This window comes from Talpa occidentalis, unplaced genomic scaffold (genome assembly GCF_014898055.3).
Source record: "Talpa occidentalis isolate TD23 unplaced genomic scaffold, MPIMG_talOcc4v2.1 talOcc4.5, whole genome shotgun sequence".
NCBI classification, from domain to species: domain Eukaryota; kingdom Metazoa; phylum Chordata; class Mammalia; order Eulipotyphla; family Talpidae; genus Talpa; species Talpa occidentalis.
The window spans coordinates 49,969,773-49,992,937 of NW_023604861.1; the positions used below are offsets into that span (position 1 = coordinate 49,969,773).

General features: G+C 35.5%; 1 protein-coding gene across 3 annotated transcripts in view; it reads left to right on the top strand.

Annotated features, from left to right (window-relative positions):
• Positions 1 to 23,165, top strand: part of FRY (FRY microtubule binding protein) — a 386,045-nt gene that overhangs the window by 229,469 nt on the left and 133,411 nt on the right. For all 3 annotated transcript variants that reach the window (XM_054701594.1, XM_054701593.1, XM_037527137.2), the window contains 8 exons: positions 601 to 740; positions 3,904 to 3,994; positions 4,228 to 4,307; positions 4,422 to 4,502; positions 10,585 to 10,753; positions 15,256 to 15,348; positions 15,442 to 15,540; positions 17,540 to 17,641. In XM_054701594.1, the coding sequence (XP_054557569.1) occupies positions 601 to 740; positions 3,904 to 3,994; positions 4,228 to 4,307; positions 4,422 to 4,502; positions 10,585 to 10,753; positions 15,256 to 15,348; positions 15,442 to 15,540; positions 17,540 to 17,641 (855 nt within the window). The remainder of the gene's footprint in view (positions 1 to 600; positions 741 to 3,903; positions 3,995 to 4,227; positions 4,308 to 4,421; positions 4,503 to 10,584; positions 10,754 to 15,255; positions 15,349 to 15,441; positions 15,541 to 17,539; positions 17,642 to 23,165) is intronic.

Consider the following 23,165-nt stretch of genomic DNA (forward strand, 5'->3'; position numbering starts at 1 on the left):
TTAAAGCCATGCTTGTTATTTAAAGAAGAGGGGAGACATTTGCCTTTAATGTAATAAAGGGTGAACTACTGCTACTGATTCCTATTTTGAGTCTGATTTGGGACATAACTCATATTAGTGGATGAATGATTATTGGCAAAACAAAACCAAACCAAAAAACTCTGTATTACTTTATCTCCTGGGTTGTTTGTCTGGGGGGTAGAGTTGCTTATTTCACTTAAACAACTAAATGTGATTGAATTAACTAATATATGCATTTATCTAACAAGCATTTTTGAGGGGCTAAGAAGTATAAGGGGCTGTACTTTTTAAATGGTGTGGCAAAAGAATTCCTTTGTGGTCCATGAATAAACTTAAGCAATTAATATCTTATTTCTAGAATTAAAGGAGTCAAAGTAATTAACTTTCTTGAACCACAAAATTATTATTTTATGAGGAACATCTGTCAACATTAAGAGACTTGGGCTCTTGGGAATGTACTAGTAAAGTTTATTTTAGAAAATTTTGTATTGAATATAGCTTGGAGTTCTTTGTGAAATAAAAAATCTCACTGTTGGACAGTGACACCAAAATCTTTTCATCACCTGCTTTTCTCTGTAGGTCATCAGCTCAATGAGCTCCCTCTCTGAGTACTGCCTGCCTTCCATCCTGCGTACATTATTTGACTGGTATAAAAGGCAAAATGGCATTGAGGATGAATCACATGAATATAGACCAAGAACAAGCAATAAATCAAAAAGGTACATTTGCTTTGTGCCAAAAATAAGAGGATTATCATTTCCCTTCTTTATTGCTGCTGCTGTTGTTTTTTGAAACATAAATCAAAATGGGATTTAAGAGGAATCTAGGTCTTCCTGCCTCTCACACAAATGCTAGCAGGTGCTGGTAGGGCCCCCTTGTCTAGCAGGTAGCACATTTGGAGAACCTAATCACAAGTTGAATATTTATACACATCCTTATTTTGACATTGGTGGGGGTAGGTGTAAGGATTCCAAATTACCCTCTTGCCTGTGTCTTTCCTGGCTCCCCCAGGTCCACCGCAGGCCCTGCATGACACTGCCTAGAAGTTTTAGTTCTCTTTGTAACCTTGAGTACCCTTGAGTGCCCAGTGCACTGTAGTGAAAAGGACGTTCCCTGAAGCCCTGGAATGCCACTGATGACTCTGGGCCACTCACCATCTCTCTGGACCTCAGTTCTTTATGAGCAAAACGGGAAAGTCAGATTATAGCACCTCTAACTTCTCTTCTACAAATTTTGTTTATTTGCTGTGTCATCCCCTCTTTTGTGAATTTGAAAAGTGGAACTTACTGATAAGCCCATCCATGGCTGAAAATTAATTTTTTGTGCTGTCAAATAGCCCCCCAAATTGACAAGATAACTTCATATGTTAGAAATCAACCTAACCTATCACAGCCAGGTAGTAAATGTAAGAAACAAAGGCATTTACGTTTAAAAAAAGAGAGGAGATGTTATTTTAAGAGCAGTTAGATTTCTCTATGTAAATTATTTTTTGTTTGCTTCTTTTGCTTTTAAAACCAGTAAGCTGAAATTAATCACTGAAAAAATCAGCTATTAACTACTTCTTGGGTAGTATTACCCCCTCAGCTTTCTTGACACTCCTAATACTTTCTGAAAAAAAATAAGGACTTCTCTTAAAGCTGAAAGTCTGCAATTTTACCAAATTACATTTCATCCAGACTTATAATTTCATTTTATAGTAATGCTTGAGTTTATCCAATATTCAGTGATACAGTCTATCATTTTATATGGAGGAGAGATTAATAACTTTCACACTGAAAGTTTTTTTAGTTGAATTTTTTTAGTTGAAGAAGGAATTTTTTATTGAGATACAATTCACAATTTTAAAATGTGTAATTCAGTATTTTTAATGTTTTCACAAGGTTGTACAGCCATCACCACTGTCTAATTCCAGAACATTTTTACCACCCCAAAAAGAAATGTCAATTAGCAGTGTCTCATAAATGCTTTTTTTAATGTATCAAATTTTATAGGTAGAATTTAATTCTGTGGCTGAAAATCGTTCAGACTTATGTGATTAATAAATTAATGGGATCATATTATTACTATTTTTCCCATATTACATGTTAACTTATGAACAATCATTTAAACTTTACTGGAACCACAGAGAATGACTTTAGTGCATTGACTTAAGTAAGTTTTAGTTTTATTCCTCTGTTTTGTCAGAATTTAGTAACTAAATCTATATTTTTCATGAATAGATTTCCTTATGGATTGAAAATAATAGGTGTTTTAATCATATTAGTGATTATTTTCAAGAGAAGAGTAATTGCCAAGATCAAAATAGGATCTGAACAGTGAAATTCAACTCAGTAGCATTTTAGTTAGCATTTGAAAGTTTAAAATAAGAGAGAGAAAAATGTGTGTTTGGGAGAAAGTCAAAAGAATGAAGGTATCTAGTGCATGGTGTAACTAATAATGCGAGTTTCTGAGTTTCTGTTATTAGCAAAAAGGAAAGAGAAACTTTAAGGAGAAGCATAAAGTAACAGAAAACAGTCAAATGTGATGGATGTGTATTTGGGTTATGATTTCTAAGATTAGAATAATATCAACATTTTTACTGCTAAATAAATTTGTGAAATGCCTTTGGCTCCTGGCAGTTAGACCTCAAACCAGCAGTAGTAAAGCTGTATTCATTATTGAAAAAGTACATGTCTTACTTTTATTTGAAAACATAAATTGGCTAATTAAAATAGTATTGGGGGATTAAAATTTTTTCCTGCTTGGAACTACTGCTTTCTCAAGGTCCTCTGTGGCTTCGGAAGACCCTTATTTACCATCAAACCCTAAATTTTTTTCTTTACTGCTCTGCTGGCGGTCTTTGAGAGTTCTCCTACATTTTGGTCTTTCTTCCAACTTCTTGGTTCCTTACTCCATGATATAATTTCTTGGTCAGACTTGTAAATTTCCTCTTTTTTAATGTCACTCCATACATTTTCCTCTCCCTTGGCCAGCACTGGTATTTTCTAGTTTTAGTGGTCTTAAAGGACTTTAGTGGATGGTTCTGTGCGCTGCTCTTCCTCTTGGCAGGTCCATTAAAAGAATTCCTACCTTATCCTTACTTTTTCCATGAAAGTTAAAGCTCCAGCTTCCTTTGTTAACCCATTCTGTCACTGTACCTATCAATGTACTACATGCCTGCAGTATGAAGCCCTGTTTATTAGTGTTTGTTACCTTTTTGCGGATGACAGAATCCTTAGTTATAAAGATACTGTAGAAAAGTCCACAGGATAAAAAAAAAAAAAGAAAAAGAAAAAGAGGACCTCCCTGGTGACGCAAGGGGTTGAGCGCAGCGCTGTGAAGCTGTCTGCAGCCTCTGCAGCGCAAATTCAATCCCTGGCCAGGGAGCTACCCACATGGCGCAGCAGACCTCCCCTGACTCGCCCGCTGCTCCCCTCAGCAGTGTACTTCAGTCTATCTGCCTGTTCTGTTCCCTGCTCTGTCTCTGATGAATCCTCTCACCTCTCACACCTCTGGCCTGTACTCCAGTTCTTGTATGCATAAATAAATAAATCTTAAGAAAGAAAGAAGGAAGGAGGGAGAGAGGGAGGGAGGGAGGGAGGGAGGGAGGGAGGAGGGAGAGAGGAAGGCCCACAGTATGAAGTTATAAACTCACAAATAGCTATTCAAATTGACATGTTTGAAAATGTAAAATTTAAAGTCAAATATTCTGAATACATAGCCAATATTTGTTCACAGTACACACAGATAATAAGAATAGTTTTAGCATATATTTACCTTTGCAATCTTGTAATAAAAAATTGATTTGCATTTCATTGGGGATGAGTTCTAGATGTCTAATCAGTTATATCACCCTGAGAATATCTTCAGTGCCATTTAATGTGAATATTTTAAATTTTACAGTGATGAACAGCAGCGAGATTATTTAATGGAAAGACGGGACCTTGCCATTGATTTTATTTTTTCTTTAGTATTAATAGAAGTTTTGAAACAGGTAGGTCATTAATTTAATGTTACTTTTAGATAAGATTCATGTATCTTAAAGCTACTTAAGTTTTTGAAGTCTAAGTTTATTAAATTGTTCATGAATTTCAAAGACTAGATCATCTGGTTTATGTTTATTGATTGCTAAAGGCCATATATAATTATTGAAAGTACTGTTACTGATTTTATCTTTAATATCCCTTCCAAGTTAAGAACCATGTTTTTTTGTTTTTTTTTTTTCAGATTCCACTTCATCCCGTAATAGACAGTTTAATACATGACGTTATTAACTTGGCCTTCAAGCACTTTAAATACAAAGAAGGGTAATGTGTTTTCTTACCTTAGACTTTTTAAGAAGTTCAGTGCTTAATACTAAATCAAATTTGCCCTCTTCAGATGACTAGAGGTCCCTAACTTGCCTAATTATGCCTTCATAGGTACCTTGGTCCTAATACTGGCAATATGCACATTGTGGCAGACCTGTATGCTGAAGTTATTGGCGTGTTGGCACAAGCTAAGTAAGTGAACATCAGAACCTTTTGCCCTAAGAACATGAAAGTGTGTTTTCTCTCCCAATAAACCCGCACCTTAGGGAGGTGGCATATTTAAGCTTACAAGGAGTTAGGGTTCCTTTTACTGTCTGTGCCCCATCTCTGAAACTGACTCCAAGCTCCTCCAAGGCAAGTCTGAAGTCTTTTTCCAATTTGTTTTCTCCATTATCATTTTCACTTAGCAATTGGGTCAAATCTTACCCAGCCAAAGTCCCTGAGTTTCAGATTACTGCATCAAAGAAAGAAATGGACTAAGAAAATTACTTTTCTGTCTGCCCAAATAGTCCAAAGAAGTTTATTAGTTTTAAAAGTTTTGTTTTCTACAGTTTATGAGTGGGAAGTTACAATATACCATCTTTGAGTGGGAAAATTCCATTCTAGAATGTCCCTTTACTATAGACCTTACTTAATTCAGCTGAGCTAAAAATGTCCCAGACTCTGTCATGGAAAAAAGTCAAGGGAAAATTCTCATTGCTAAATTTATCTGGCCCCATAACACCACATAGCAGGCAAGAACAAAGTGGTGTTAGACTATTAGCAATAATATACTTCTTCCAAAAGTGATGTCACACCCAATTCACCTATCTTCATCTTATTCAACCCTGAGGCAAATAGGGCAAGATCCTGAATACCTAGGTTAGGCAAAATGAGAAAGACGTAATGTGGAATTCAAGCCAAGAGGCCAGTTTAAAGTAACAGTGATGCCCTGATCCTTGTGAAATGTAATCCTCAGAGATTTTTATCTTTAAGAGATGGAATTTCCTAATTTAGTAGCATGGAAATACCCAATTTATAAAAAAAAAAAAAATTTATGTACTTAGCAATCTTAGCCAAAATATAGACAAGGCAGGAAATAGACCTCAAAACCCCTTGGTGTGGTTTATTCAATCTAACCCAGTTTATCTATTACTCACCTATTTTTCTAACATATAAAACATTTGAGTTTGAAGAAAGAAAGGTAGATACACTGCCCCGATGAGATATGTCAAGCTCAAAGATTGACAGTAGCAGAAAGATAAGAAAAACTGGCCAAGGCATACATAAGAACTAAACAATAGTGTTTTCTTGGCCATTTTGCTTGAGACTATTCTACGTTTGTTATAGCCTATTGTGATAATTTGTAGTTCGTGAGTCATTAAGAAGAAAGGGCATAATGCATTCTGGATAGATTTCCATTGCAATTGAGTAATAAAAGAATTGGCATTTTGAAGGGATAAGATGCAATTATCTGGCAAATTAACTTGTGTGATTCTACCTCACTCCTAGAAAAAACCAGAAAAATTAGTTTATATGTATTCTGGCTGATTCGTCAAACCCTGAAAAATCTTAACATATTCCTTTCTAATTTCTTTATAATTTGTCCCAGCATAAATCTGTTAAACTGTCATTTGAGAAGTTTAACATGTCAAAAATGACTTTTTCTTCATAACAATCTTGATTACTGTAAAATGACCTTTCTAAGCTATTATCAGTTTTTAGTTAGTCATGAATTGGGAAACAATGCTGTAACTAAACAACATTCTAATATTTTATAGGAATTCGCATACTAGGTCAGATTTGTGATCCACCTAACCAGTGTTTTCCTGCCAACAGTAACTTTTTTATTTTTATGACATCAATATTTGCCCCAATTCTGCAATAGTATGGTATAAAAAAGGCCTCAATTGGTTCCATACTTTCCAGTCACAAGAAAACCCCTTTAGTCAGTGGGTTCTTGCAATAATTGCAATAATATACAATAATCCCAACGATATTTTCTGAACCAGTCAGTGTATAGTTGATAGGTAGTACAGTTTTAAACTGCTGTCATATTTATGAATTACCACATTACTTGCTCTCATAAATAAATAAGGATCATTAGTTTATCTTTGCCTTGAAAAGTACTGCTTCCTGGAGCCTCTCTAGTGGCCTAGGGTTGGGTCTCAGCACCATCACAGCTAAGGCCTGAGTTCAATCCCTGGCCAGGGAGCTGACCCACATGGCACAACAGACCTCTCCTGTCTCTCGGCTTCTGTTCCCCTCAATAGTGTATTTCAGTACCCTGTTCTGTTCCCCACTCTGTCTCTGCCAATCCTCTCACCCCCTGCACCTCTGGCCTACACCCCCATTCTTCTATGCAAAAAGAAGAAGTACTGCTTCCTTTGTTCTTGCGGTGAAAAAAGGATGTATGCTGCTCTAATTCAGGATGGTTATCTAAATTTTTTAATAAATTTGAGTAATGTAACAATTCTAATTTTAGATTTTATATCTAGTTCCCAATGGCAACATATATGAAATATTTTCTTCTTTATGATATTAGTTATTAATACATAGTTTGGTCTTTCAGTTTGAATCATTGTTTTTCACCCTGCTAATGACAATATACTTAATTCCTATCATTAAGGAAATTTTTTTTGTTATTAAGTAGTATTCACACATAGTGTTGACTTTTTCAAAATCAATTAAAGTTAATATTAAACTTTTAAGATAAGTTTTGTTTAAAATCTGGAGTAATTTAAATAGTGGTTATTGCTTCTAAGATTCATAGATTTCAAAACTGCTTTTTTATGTGATGTAATATTGATGCATATAGATTTTATACTCTCACTTTTATAATATGTACTGTACATTTTAGAGCAAATTTATCTTTATGTTGACATTTTAGCATACCAAAGATTGAGTAATGATTTAGTCACTGGCTTTACTAAAGATAGTGCTAAACACTAAAGACATGGCCATTGAAAGGAAATTTATTTTTTCCTAAAATTATTTTAAGGGAAAATAGATTTTAAGTACAAATACATTTGGGGATTATTTTTAGGCTGAAATAACATGTTGATGTCATTGGAACTATTTTAAGTAAAATATAGCCATATTTATTTTTAAATAAGTAATAAATAGGCTTTTAGCCACTAACTCATGAGAATATTGAAATAGTGCGTTATACAAATAACCTACCTTTGTCTACCTCTATTTGTTTTAGTCATGAATTAGAAATGACAAACTTTTATATCATGTGGTCTTTAAAACTATGTAATTTTAACCTATACGGTTATTTTTTCCCTTTAAATTCTCACATTTCAAAATTAAAGTTTAGTGCTTGGAAATAATTTGAACTAAAATACAATTTTTAAAAATTCAGCTGGAAGTATTAAATTTCTGTAATATTTGATGAAAATATCATTTCCATTGCTTTGCCACTCAATTTCTGCCTCCTCCCCTCCATCCATGCCAGCCTAAAGACCTCTGCTCACCCTTCACCTGATTCAAATGCCCTCTAAAGTCTTCTCTAATTATCTAGCTGGGAAAAGCCCCTCCAATGCCCTATGAGCTCTTTGGTTTATTATTCACGTAAAAGACAATGTGAAGTATGACAAAATGATCTGGCCTGTGGCATTCAGTCTTCCTGAAGCATCAAAGAGATCCAGGTAAAGTGCCAGGCTCATAGTAACACACGTTATTATTATTATTCACATGTCTGATGGTCAGTGCTGCACTTTTTATCTTCCTTTTTAAGCTGTATGCCATTCCATACAGGACAGGAACTACTATTCACAGTTCATGACTATTGAAGGCAACTGGAGTATAATGGAAATTCCTGGAATTTACATCTGAAGACCTGGGTTTGAGGCTCTCCTTTGTCACTTTGATCATCCTTTGTAAAATGGAAATTCATTCACTGCCTAAATCCATGGATTGCTTTGAAAACAAAAAAGTCTATGAATATGATGTACATAAAATATAAAAAATTATATAAATATATCTATTAGTGTTCTTAGTCTATACTAGTGCTTCATAAACTTTAGTATATCAGAACCACCTGATGTGAGGACTACACTTTGAGAGCCACTGGCCTGGACATAATACAGAGCACAGAGATTAAGAGGAGGGCCCCTTAGCTAGACATTTGACTCTGAATTCCAACTGTGGCACTTATCAGCTATGTGACTTAATCACATTTCTAAATCTGTGCCTCAATTTCCTCTTCTGTAAAATGGATATAAGCATAGTACCTTAGTAGAACTGTTATGAGGATTAAATGAGTAAAGTTCTGGGCCTCCCTGGTGGTGCAGGAAAGGTTGAGTGCCGCACTGTGAAGCTGTCCGTAGCCTCTGCAGCACCGTTCAATCCCGGCCAGCCGAGTAGAATCCCACATGGTGCAGCAGACCTCTCCTGTCTCGCCCGCTGCTCCCCTCAGCAGTGTTATTTTGTCAGTCGGCCTGTTGTGTTCCCCACTGTCTCTGGTGAATCCTCTCACCCTCCCATGCATCTGGCCTGTATCCCAGTTCTTGTATAAATAAAAAAATATTTTAAAATAAATAAATAAATGAGTAAAGTTCACTGAACTATGTGTGGTATGTCATAAGTGTTTATATATATATACATATATATATATATATATATGCTGCTATCATCATGATCATCATCACCAATTTTCTATAAAGTAGAAAAGAATGATGACATTGGAATTTGGAATAAATATTCCAAAATATTCAAGAACATAGTTTTTAAGATCTGAAATGGATGTTATCTGATTCCAGATTAATTTTTATAAATTTAATGAACTAAATTTGTTAATTTTCACTAATTTCCTAATCCTAAAAATAAATTCAGAATGTTGTAGCTAATCTCCAACATTAATTTTACTTGTAAATTAGACCCAGTTACTATTTTCTAACATCTTAATAACATTTAAGAAATGTCAAAATGGGCTAGTTCAGGATACTGTCTTGAAAATAAATGTTTCATAGAAATTCAGTGTCACTGTAGGTTAGGATTATACCCTGATATATCCTTAACTATGTTATTAACTCATAAATATCCTTATATATGTTTTTAACCTGTTAGGGAATGTCTCTCTTAAAACATTTAAATATTTTTGAACTAACTACTTACATTTCTGCTCTATTGCCTTCTTAAAACCTTTTTATTGTGAAGTATGTGTAGCAAGCTTAAAGAAAAATCCATAAGTTGTTTAGAAAAATCCAAACAATGTCACCAAATTACTACCAAATGAATACCATGTAACCTCTTCTACCCAAGCCAAAAACTAGAAAATTGCCAGCTCTTAAGATTTAGCAATCAATCATACACACCTCGTATTGCCTTCTGGCAAAACATTAGGATGTTAACCACTCTAATATTTCTACTTTGAGGTGTTAAGAGTTGTTGTTCCAAATTTCTGGGATTCTATTAGTTGACTTTTAGCATTTATAATCATAATTACCCACTGTAATCATGTCCTGTTCCTAATTGACCCCTTTCACCTCAAGTTGATAGTTTCAGGAAACAAAATACAATAAATTTTAGGATGTTTCCATGACTTTTTTTAAACAAATAATCAAACCAGCATATCACAAATTGTTTGAATAATTTGTGATTGCATGTTCCTTTATCCAGAAGTACTTATTTCTATCCCCTTAAGATCTATTCTTTTTTCAGGCCTACAAGATATAATTAATATTATTATTATTTTACCATCAAACAATACAAATACCTTAAGTTTCTTGGGGACTGTGTCTTTTTAGTTGTCAAATCCTATACATGTAGTAAAGAACTTTTCATATTTTAGGTATCATTTGAATTTTCCCATTACTGTATTTTCCTTCAACCTAAAAGTGTATCTGTCGGTAATCATTAACCTCTGAAAATAATTGTAGGATAGTTTGATGTTACTGTCTCAAACTATCAGGCCTAGCATGTTATTGTCATAATTGAACACTTCAGGCCCTAAGATGTCTACAATTATTTTGGAATTTGCCAAGCCTGAGGACATGAGGTTTTCTGTCATGGTCAATTGAGGAGCTGGGCCATTTTGAGAGAGTCTAAATAATGGTGAATCTGCTCCCTGGCTTGAAGATGTTGAGCATCTTTGTAGAGTAAGAGAAAAGAGGAGAAGATTGGCCTTCTTACCAAATCGCCAGTATCAAATTCTTTTGAAATAACAGCCATTATTCTTCCACTGATTTGAATGACCCATCATTATGCCTTGTCTCCTAGATGCTGGAGGCTTCCATTGCAGTCACTTTCCTTCCCTTTCTTTGATAAATCACTTATGTTCTCTTCTCAGATTCCCTGCTGTAAAGAAGAAATTTATGGCAGAGCTGAAAGAATTACGGCACAAAGAGCAGAATCCTTATGTGGTTCAAAGTATTATCAGTTTGATAATGGGAATGAAATTTTTTCGAATTAAGATGTATCCAGTGGAGGACTTTGAGGCCTCTCTTCAGTTTATGCAGGTAATGTTGTGGGCAGAAAAAATAAGGGCTATTTATTAACTTGAACAACCTCCTTCTTCAGAATAACTAAACTGGAATGTGAAATCCCATTTATTTATTGAAGTGGGGAAAAAAAATCCTACTTCTTCCTCAGTGCAAGAAGTGCTTTGTAACCAAATAATAAAGTTATAGGTACATAATTTTATTTTTAAATTTTCATATTTTTGGAGTAATGTGTACTTGCAAAAAACAATGGCTGTTTGTTTACATTTTTCTTTCTTACCCACTGACTGTATATTGTTTTGTGAAAAAGTATAATGTTTTATAATTCATAACATTTAGTTGGCTGTGTTAACATTCAGAGAATCAAAACTTTAAATACTGAATAACAAATATTTTTCTTTAATTTTATTGAAATGACTGGTTTGTGACATTATATAGGCTTCAGGAATACATTATAATTCAAAAGAATTTTTTTTTCATACCATGAAGAAAGAATATTAATTTTTAAAAAGTCACCCAAACCATACAGGTTTAGGTGTCTATTACACAGTATTCATGATTATGTACTAACAAAAAGAAAGTATTGTTAATGAGGATTTAGTAGAATACACAGATTTATTAAGTATCTGAAGATTTTTCTACTGCTACTGTGAATTAGATTTAGTGAGGAGCTTAATTAATAGAGAACTTAAATATAAGGATTAGGTGCCACTTCATACCTACTAGGATGACTATAATTTAAAAAAAGAAGATAGCACCTTGTGTTGATGAGACTATAGAAAAGTTGGAACTTTCTTCATACACTGCTAGTGAAAATATAAAATGTCACAGCCACTTTGGAAAACAATATGGCAGCTCTTCAAATGGTTAAATCTAGAGTTACCATATAATTCAGCAATTCAGTTTTTTAGGTACATGCCCAAGAGAAATGAAAATATATGTCCACACAATAACTTGAATGCAAATACATGTTCATTAGCCACATTATTCATAATAGCAAAAAAAGTAGAAACAACCCAAATGTCCATCAATCAGTGAACAGATATGCAAAATGTGCAATGGATTATACATACACAAAAAGGAATGAAGTACTAACACATGCTACCACATGGATGAGCCTTGCAAGTGTTGTGCTAACGAACCTGAATAGACATTTTTCCAAAGACAACAGATGACAACAATATATAAAAAGATACTCCACATTGTTAACCACAGAGAAGTGAACATCAAAACCATAATGAGTTACCGTCTACCTCTTAGAATAGACAAAAAGACTTCCAACAGTAAGTGTTGGTGAGGATGTGGAAAAAAGGGAATCCTTGTACAATATTGCTAGGAACTTAAATTGATGTACGCACTATGGAAAAATAGCATATAGATTCCTAAAAAAAAAAAAAAAAAGAAATTGAACTACCATAGGATCCAGAAATTCCACTTCTGGGTATTCTGGGTATTAACCCAAAGAAAACTAAAACATGAACTCAAAAACTAGCAACAACAGATGTTGGCAAGGGTGTGGAGAAAAAGGAACTCTTCTGGACCTATTAAACATAGAGCTTCCATATGATCCAGCAATTCCACTCCTAGGTATTTACCCAAAGGACACAGAAACATCAATTCCAAAGAACACCTGCACCCCTATGTTTATAGCAGCACTATTTACAATAGCTAAGCTTTGGAAACAGCCCAAATGCCCAAAAATAGATGACTGGATCAAGAAGATGTGGTACATATATACCATGGAATATTACTCAGCATTCAAAAAAGATAAACACATGCAATTTGCAGCAACATGGATGGCGCTGGAAGGGATCATGCTCAGCGAAATAAGCCAGAAAGAAAAAGAAAAATACCAGATGGTCTCACTCATAGCAGGAATGTAGAAAACTTAAGTGAGGGACCAGGAAAATGAATAACTATAAGAAAGTGAAAATCAAAATCAATGGAAAACTATGAACCAGAGACACTTTTTGGGGGGTGGGGGGCGGGAGGGGGAGGGATTGGGGTCAGAATGGGGGGGTGCAATTGTATGGGGAATATAAAAATAAAATTTATTATTTAAAAAAAAAGATACATGCACCCTCATGTTCATTGCAGTATTATTTACAATAGTCAAGAAAAGAGCGTGTTTCATGAAGAAAATGTGATAGATACATGGATGGATGGATGGATGGATAGATAGATAGATAGATGGATGGATGATAGATGACGGATGGAAGGAAGGAAGGAAGGCCCACCATTTGCAACAACATGGATGAATTTTGAGGGCACTGTGCTAAGTAAAATAAGTCACAGAAAGACAAATATCATATAATCTCATTTATATGTAGAATCTTTTTTAAAAAATCAAGCTCATAGTTACAGAGAACAAATTGGTGGTTGCCTGAGGTGAGGATGTGGGAGTTAGGAAAAATGGGTGATGGAGTCAAAAGGTATAAACTTCTAGTTACAAATAAGTCCTGGGGATATCATGTACTATGTGGTGACTGTAGTTAATAATACCATATTACATATTTAAAAGCTGCTAAAAAATAATCCTTAAAAGTTTTTGTCATAAGAAACAAAATTTTTGTAACTGTGAATATGGGTGTTAGAACTTTCTCAGTATATACAAATATTAAATCATTATGTTATGTATCTGAATGTTTAACTTATAATGTTATACTTAAAATTTTTTAATTTAGAAGAAGAAAATATTATTGTATGTGAAAGATGTCAGACATAGAAGGTCACATATTATACGATTCCATGTGTATGAAATATCCAAAACAGGCACATGTATAGACACAGAAAGGTTAATGGTTGTGTCAGGCTGGAGGAAGGGAGTGTGAATAAAGAGGTGAGGATCACTGGTAATGAAGCCTTCTAATTTTGATTGGGGTAATAGACATACAATTGTGAATATACTGAAAGCAGTTGAATTGTACTCCTTAAATGGATGAATTGCATCATTTTTGAACCATATCTTGGTAAAACTGTTTTTAAAAAAAGGAATATAGACTGTGTTTAATATTTCTTGAGTTTGAATTAAAGTTTGAATATTTACTAATTCTGTGACATTGGGCAAATCACACTTAACCCTACAGCCTCATTTACCTTATCTGCAGAATGGTGATGAAAAGGTTGTGAGGAGTTCACATGGTTAACAGTAGTAAGCACTGACTGAGTGTCCACAATTATTATTGTTACCCCTTTCTGAAACTAATAATTCATGTATCTATTTGCTTGAGTGTCTATTCGAGATAGTGTTTACATTCCATATACTATCCAAAATAATGTAGGGAAAAAGGCCACCAATCTGGGAACCACAACTCCAACCTGTATTGGGAAATTTTTCGCAGTGACAATGGTGGATCACACTAATGTCATAGTCTGATGTGTTGTTAGACTGTGGACTTTAGGACCAGTTGTTGGTCATGGTCCCAATGTTAACTAAAAGTAAGTAGCTATTCACAGATCATCACTAATACATGGACTCTTCCATGAAAGCAATACCTAGGGCCTCCCCTGGAGGTGCAGCAGTTGAGTGCTCGGCTGTGAAGCTGACTGCAGCCTCTGCAGCACCGGTTCGATACCCGGCTGCTGGTGAGGGTCCCACATGGCGCAACAAACCTCTCCTGCCGTGCCCACTGCTCCCCTCAGCAGTGTGTTTCGTCAGTCTGCCTGTTCTGTTCCCCGCTCTTGCTCTGGTGAATTCTCTCACCCTCCTGTGCTTCTGACTATACCCAGTGCTTGTATAAATAAAAATAAAATCTTAAAAAAAAAAAAGAAAGAAAAAAGAAAGCAATACCTAATAACAGTAAGTTACTAACAAAAAAGACCAGGAAGAAGAAAAGGGCTGACAAGATTCTAGACAGGCCAACTTACCTAATAAACAATTCCCTAGACAACCAAAAATACCCCTTCATAGATCATAGTCCACAGGCAAAGACATCCTTACGTGAGAATTATTCCAAAGTTCTCCTAGTCTAACATGGGAAAGATAAGCATTCCAGGCTTGCTTATGAAACTATCTGAATAACAAACACACCTAAAATGTCAGGACTAACAAGTAAACAGCTCTGTGCCTCGGGCTATCAGAGCCTAAAGTAAGTTTAATGTCTTCTTTCTCTCCCATGTTTACTTTATCTGTGGGTGTAGAGTTTGTGGGTTCAACAGCCAGGGCCCACACATAGTAGGTAGTCAGTAAAAATTTGTTGGAAATGAGTGATTTAGTGAATCAATTATTAATTCAGTGGATGAATGTCTGATACTTGTTATAGGTATTTTGTCCTTATAGCATAGTGATTTGAAATAGAAGTAGGAAGAGTGAGAAAATCAGTCTTGCTAAATATCTTTGGGGCCACTGTGAACTTAAATGTAACTGCTCAAATCCTGTTATTTTTTTCAATAGGTTATAATGGGTACTATGTTAGTGTGTATGATTAAATTAAGAACTATTTGTTTAAATGTGAATAAATGCATTTTGTGTACCAATTTCAATCTAGTCTCCCTGCGTTTCCTCTTTTCCTACTCTCCAGGAATGTGCACATTATTTCCTTGAGGTCAAAGACAAAGATATCAAACATGCTTTGGCTGGACTCTTTGTTGAAATTCTTGTCCCAGTTGCTGCTGTGAGTTACATTTTTATCTTTAAGAATCTCTTTAGATTGAATTAGAGAATCAACAATTTTATTAATATAATATTAAATGCATCTCTGTTCCAGGCTGTTAAAAATGAAGTAAATGTTCCCTGCCTTAGAAACTTTGTTGAAAGCTTATATGATACCACGCTGGAACTTTCTTCTCGAAAGAAGCATTCCTTGGTTAGTAACTCTAAAAAAACTTGAAACACAAAACTGCAAAGACTAAAATTCCTAGATGGACTGTATTTGAGAGTCATAAGTGTTCCACGATAGGAGAACTACCTACATATAACTCCTTCAAAAAGAGTTCACATTTGAAAATTTGGGGCTTGCCCTTAATGTTGACCTTGATGACATATATAATGTTGACATGGGTAATATAAGGGGATTAGACCATACTATCTCAGATGGCTTTTCTAGTCCTAAGGGTTCTGGTGTTTATTTTCAAGTTTGGCTTAATTCATTTTTGTTTTAGTTTCTGAGTATTTTTTCCAACCTGAAAACTAAAGTTTATGATAACAGTTTGTCTTCTCAATCGCCAGGAATCTTTCTGGTTAACTTCTATCCTGATAGTCAAAATTCGAAATGGAGCCAGGCAGAAAAGAGAGTTTCCAGACAGTTACACATAAGCACGATTCTCTGAAGGCTTGTAAAACAATCTTTGGGAAAGCTCTTATACTAGGGCACCACATAAATTCTACAACCTTTTGCCAACAAGTGGATACCAGCTATAATTATGATAATATGAGAGAAGCAGGTTGTTTAGGTAGCTGGTTACTGGCATGATTTATGCTAGTTTTCTAAGTATGAACATTGTCACCATTATTAGAGCAGGTACTTGGAGTTGCTTTGCTGAGCAGTGATGAATTTAATTGTTTGTCTACATCTGGTGGTCATTGGAACTAACAGCTTGTATTTTTTCTTTTTGAATTCTATTACTAACTTGAATTAGATTTGCACTCGATGGTAGCAGTAGTTCAACATTAGTTTAAAACTAAGTTAATAAGGGCCTCCCTGGCGGCGCAAGGGGTTAAGCACAGCACTGCGAGGCTGTCCGCGGCCACTGCAGCATGAGTTTGATCCCAGGATGGCCAGGGAGCTACCCACATGGCACAGCAGACCTCTCCTGTCTTGGCCACTGCTCCCCTCAGCAGTGTATTTCAGTACATCTGTCTGTTCTGCTCCCCACTCTCTTTGGTGAATCTCTCAAACCACCTCCCCCCCGCCCTGCACTTCTGGCCTGTACCCCAGTTCTTGTATGCATAAATAAATAAATCTTTGGAAAAAAAAACAATGCTAAGTTAATGAAAAAAATGAGATTGTCATGGATTGTTTAGCACTGAGTCTCATTGTGACAATAGTTTTTTAGTAATTCTGGTTAACTGATGAGCCAGTGGCGCTTTTGATTAAATCTTCACTGGCCTTAATTTTTTGCAACAATAAAGGTATATGCTATCTGTCTCAGCAAAATGGTGATGGGTTCTGCATGTTATTCTTTAGGTAGCGGCCCATTAGTTTTTTTGTCTTCTCCAGTTGCTGTGGGAAACCAGCCCAGTTAGGCAGGAAAAGCACAGTAGTACCTCTGTTTATTTGGTCGTAAGCAAATTCCTCCTGTGGTTAAATTTGTCTTGGTGGAGTTTACCAATGCAATAACATTTCTTTTAGGAATCTTCCTTAATTATAGGAAGATTGCATGTAAAAGAAAATATAACCTACCTCTAAGGCAGGGACAAACTAGTAGATGTTTATGAGCAAAAGAGCCAATAACATTTTCAAAATTAGCATATCTTCTTGCTTTTTTTTTCCCCATGAGGGTTGAGAATGATCCAAAATGAGTTTAGGGTGAGCATTAACTCAGGCAGTTATTTCATCACGTCGGACTTCTAATCCCTGAGATAGTGAGTTTGCTTTTTAAATTAATTAGTGAAGACTAAGTCAGTGAATCATAATTCCACTTATACACAAAACTTTTTTATACACTGTACACAACTAGATTATTCCATCCCCAGCATCATCAGAAAGCATTTACAGAATGCCCGCCTCCTCACTGTACCTGTTGGGCTTGTCATGTTTGTTCTGGCCACAGAGGGAGGTGGATAGGTAGTATTTCCAGAGAATGTGGGTTACCTGGTTCGTTGAAATATAAATTATCTTGTGACTTCATCTTCTTTTTCCACAGGCCTTGTACCCCCTGGTGACCTGCCTGCTCTGTGTCAGTCAGAAGCAGCTGTTCCTGAACAGATGGCACATTTTCCTCAACAACTGCTTATCCAACCTTAAAGTTAGTATTTGTTAGCTCAAAAAGTCTTTCATAAAACTATATCCAGTTTTCAGGCTGGTGTGTGTGTTTTTAATAGTGAGGGCAAATTATCCTATGCTTAGAGTAATTTTAAAAATTAATGAGTTCTTATTATATATAGACAATTTTAAAAGGTGACTATGGACGAAAGAAATTACTTCAAATTTTGAGAAGAAATCTTTTCACTTTGAAAGTAGAATTAAATGCACCATTATATATACCTACTGTCACATTTTATCTAATTGTTTTTTTTTTTCACATGGTGGGAACCACATTTAGCTGAGAGAAGCAGGTGATTTGATTTCAGAAGTACGTCTATACCTCTTCCATCCTTCCTCTACCCCTCCAGGGTAGGAAAATATTTGGGGTGAAAAGTTCCATTCTATAGGAGGATTGACCTAGCAACAGGAAACACTTATTTTCTGTCACTGTTACTTGTAGCTAGTAGGAAGGTATTCTATTCAAACCATATGACAGTGGATCAATTCTAAGCATTCATTTCATTGAACAACTGATCTCCAGGTAGGCAGCAGAGGTTCTAGGTGATAGGAGTTATGACTTGATCCCTGAAGCCAGGGAGCCTAGTTAAAACACCATAATCATTAGCTTGAAAATTTGCTTTATAATGTTGATGTGGTGAACATGTTTTAAGTGGCTTATTGCCCCATGAACTAAATTCAAACCATCCCTAATATAAATACAAATAGCTTGTACTTTTCAGTTACTTCAGTTACTTTGTCTTGTGTCCAAAGATGCTGAATTTCTTTTACAAGTTTGATATTTGCATTTTAAAAATATAGTTATAAAATCCTGTAGTTGCTTTTATTGTTTGCCTCATTTTTTTTGTCCTAAGACACTTTAATTTCAAAAAGTGGTTAAGATTATATTATTTTGGCATTTACCATAATTACAGAATAATCTGCATTATAGCTGTTTTAAGCATTGTGTTCTGGCCCTAAGAGCTTATTGTGAAACCAAAGATTATAATCATGTATTTTCTTCAAAATGGCAGTGAAATGTAATAACAGTGGATATAGAATTAAGCTTTTAAGTATTCTGAAAAAGGAAATGCTCTTTGGGGTTATCAAGTACTATAACATTGGCCACTTTGAGGTATTTTATTTGGAGATTTAGGGTTAATCCATCTGTTATGCATCTCTAACATGTAGCCCAATGGCATTTTTGTTTTTGGACCATTTTTTTAGTTATTCAGTCATTTTTGTTATTTAGTTCCAGTTAAATATTTTTATATTTTAAAGAGATATAAAATGATCATTTTGTTCAAAAGAAAAATTAAAATATTCATAATACTGTTTTCTGTATATATTGTGGCAAATGAATGTGTTTATGAAAAATTTTATTTAGAATTAAAATAATATTTTTGCAGGACAATTTTTTACTGTGACCAAAAAGACCAAAATTGTTTTATCCAACGTGTTTTTGAAATTTGAAAGCATAATCTTACTTTAGAACTTAATTGCTTCAAAGTTAGAATATTGTTTAGCACTCTGGTCAAAACCTGCCAGAGGGCCTCCCCGGTGGCGCAGCGGTTGAGCACTGGGTTGTGAAGCTGCCCACAGCCTCTGCAGTGCTGGTTCGATCCCCGGCTGCTCCCCGGTCACTGGAGGAGGGTCCCGCATGACGCGCAGACCTCTCCTGCCGCCCGCTGCTCCCCTCAGCAGTGTACTTCGGTCCTTCTGCCTGCTCTGCTCCTCTCTCTGGCTCTGGTGAATTCTCTCACCCTCCCGCACTTCTGACTGTACCCAGTGCTTGTATAAATAAATAACTAAATCTTTAAAAAAAAAAAAAAAACTGCCAGAATAACTTAGTAGCAGGGTTATCAGTAGCCCTAGAGAGAAGGGCCACATGCTGATGTTTTCCTGTGCAGTCATTTCGAGCTTTAGAATTTCTAAAAGAGGAAGGAATAAGATCGGAAAGAATATATCTACTCACTATGAAGCTGTATACCCAAAACTTACATTTTTTAAACCATTGTTTAAAATTTTCAATGTAAAAATTTTCAAAGAAAAAGTATAGAAAGAAGGAACCATATTCCAGAATTCAGTTCAGTTCACCAGGGTGTTAAAAAGTGTCCACTGTGTGAGGTACTAAGAAAAGTTGGGGAAAGGTTGGAGAAGCAACTGCATAAAAACTAGATATAGAATTGAGTCCCTGTCCTTGAGGAACACAGCTTTCATTGAGAAATACGAAGTTTCAGTGAGTGATAAAGGTAGGGAGGGATGTACAAGCTGGCAGCAGGGAAACACCTGTGTATTTTATAGAGGTCTAGTACCCTATGAAACATGAAAGAGGTAGTTTATTAGGTGAAGTAAAAGCAATATTTTAATTTGCAGGTAATAAATTGTTGGATTCGCCAACCCAAGGCTGAAAGGTATAAAAATAATCTTGTTGATTTACAATCAGAATAAAATTGTATTATATATATTTAGAACTAAATCCACTAGGCTTAAAGGGTCATTTTAAAATCCATAACCCTACAGAAATTCTTCCAAACCTCCACAAGAATCCTTAATAGACAAAAAATAACTGAGGAAAAAAAGCTACATGGCTTCTGTCTTGACACCTTGAATATTTTATGGAATGAGAGCCAACCATCTTATTTCATAAAGAAACACCAAACCAAATCTTGTCTCTATTCATTTTTGCACTTTTTCCTTCTCTTACCCCTGGCCCTGCCCCTTCCCCCCCCCCCCCCACATTCTAAAGTATACTGAACCTAGTGTTTAAACACTACATGTGGCACTTGGTAGCCATCTTTGATGTATTCCATTGAAGTGAGTTACCAGGGTGGCAGGGTGAAATGTAGCAGAAGAGAAGGGTGTGTGAACAAAAAAAAATATCTGCCTCTTTCAAAGTAAACAAGCTCTCGGATTCAGCATTCATTGAATGTCAGTGTCCTGGTTTATCCTCAGCACCAATCTGTCAGAAGTGTTTTGCTAACACAAACTTGAAGTCTTTAATATTTACACTTAATTAACTTGGTCAAGCATACATTAGCAGTCTACCGTTCTAAAGTGATGAGAAATTTATAGCACCTTTCACCAAAACATTGACATCTTTCAGGAACTCTTGGTCAGTGGTGACCAATACTTTTTCTTCTGTGTATTTTATGTCCAGAATCTAAATATATTGAGCTATAAAAAATATATTGAGCTAAATATGCCATAATATGTAGCTCTGAAAAAAGAAAATATGCTTTGAAAAATTGTATTAATAATACTTTGTTTGTTATAAACCTATTATAAACCAGACCGGTAGGGATTTTAAGTACATTGTCAAGGTTCATTATGACAGTATCTCAGACTGCATTGAGCCCTCACTGTGCTTATATGGGTATTATTTCTATTTTTCTAAAAATTTTGTTCAGTTAGCAATACGTCATCTGAAAGTTAGACAGTCAGCCTGGTTTCATAGTCCTAGAAACCCAAGTACAGAATTAAAAATTATTCTTCTTTCATCTCAGTCACTGCTTATGGAAGGACTAGAATGCAGCCACTTATTCTGCCAGTCAGTCAACAATTTTTTATAAGAAGTATACCAGTCACTGTTCTAGCCTGAGAATAAGTGATGAAGAAGACAATAACACTCCCTGGTGTCTGACACTTATAAGTTTAGTAAGGGAGATAGAAAATAAACTAGTAAACAACTGCAGGAAAAGGAAACAGTGAAAACTGCTATTAAAAAAAAATCATAAAGAATATTAAAATAGAGGACACATTCAGGGCAGGAGAAAAAGCATGTATGGAAGGTATTTTGATTTCCATTAAGAATCTCCAAAAATTTGTGCTTGCCATAAATATAATGAAATTTTTACATAGCACTTAATATATTTTTGAGTGTAATAATCACAATGATGTTAAAGGAATGCGTCTGCCAACTTTTCATATAATGGTAAGGTTATTGATGCTGTTTTTATTTTTTTAAGTAGAGACATTGAGTATTATATTACTGATTCCTTTGTCATTGTTTGAATGCATTAAAATGTATGACACCATTCATTTTAAAACAACTGCTATTCTCTTTGTAAATATCATTTTTAAATGACACTGTATTAGCTATTTTAAATATTAATTTCAAGAAGTGGTTATTCTGCTTTAATATTTATCTCATTCCTACAAAATTGAAAAAAACCTCTAACATTTCAAAATGGAATTTAAAAATTCTAATAATGCACACAAACTGAATCTAAAAATTAGTGATCAAATGACAAGTGTATTGCTTTCCATGAATGCCTTATTTCCATGTATTCAGTTGTCGAATAGGAAAGTAATCTCTGTAATGTGTTGGTATGGTAATTTCAGAGGTTATCTTAAATTATAGCATGGATGTTATTTGGATAATATAGTCATCAAAAAGAGTGACTTGTGATCAAATAAATTGAGTCAAGTATCAAAAAAGGGATTCCAGAAAGAAGAAATGTGTTGACTATGAGATGAAAGGAAATATAACAAGAAGATGTAGATTTAGTTCAATGGCTTTAGATGCCATGGAAGAAAAAACTAGAAGGTATTTGAGTGTAACAAAATCAAAAGATGACTAAAATTATTTATCAACTTATGTCGATATATCTTTGCCTTAGCATGCACAAAAATCTCCAAGGAAGCCTGTGAAAAATGCAAATTCTTGGGGGCCTCCCTGGTGACCTAGAGATTAAGTCTCAGTGCTATCACCATGGCGGCCTGAGTTCAGTCACCAGCCAGTAAGCATACCTCTCCTGTCTCACCCTGCTGCTCCCCTTAGCAGTGTATTTTGGTAAATCTGCCTATTCTGCTCTCCACTCTGTCTCTGGTGAATCCTCTGACCCCCTGCATCTCTGGTCTACACCCAGTTCTTCTATGCAAAAAATAAACAAATAAAATCTTTTTTATTTTTTTAATACAAGCACTGGGAACAGTCAGAAGCACGGGAGGGTGAGAGAATTCACCAGAGCCAGAGCAGGGAACAGAACAGGCAGACCGACGAAACACACTGCTGAGGGGAGCAGCGGGCGTGGCAGGAGAGGTCTGTCACGCCATGTGGGACCCTCGATGGTGGCCAGGGATCGAACCGGCGCTGCAGAGGCTGAGGGCAGCCTCTCAGCCCAGTGTTCAACTGCGCCACCAGAGGAGGCCACCAGGGGAGGCCCAATAAAATCTTTTTTTTTTAAATGCCACTTCTTGAAGCCTACCTCCAGAGATTCTGGTTCAGAATGTCTGAAGTACAGCCACGGAATCTGCATTTTATAAGCAGCCAGGTGAATTGCCAGAAAGGGTCAGCGTAGAGATCTTGAGAAACATTGGTCTGTCTAGTGACCCTATCACCAGTTAACTTGTTGGTGAATTCAATTTTCCTTACTTGTTAACTGTTAACACTGCTTTCATGAAATCAAAAGCAAAAGTTAAAGAAGGTGAACATGGTGTTGGGCAGGTTGACATATCACACAAGTGTGTCACTGACCAGCACTGAACTGCAAGGTTCAGGGAAGATCCATCTGAAACCCATCAGT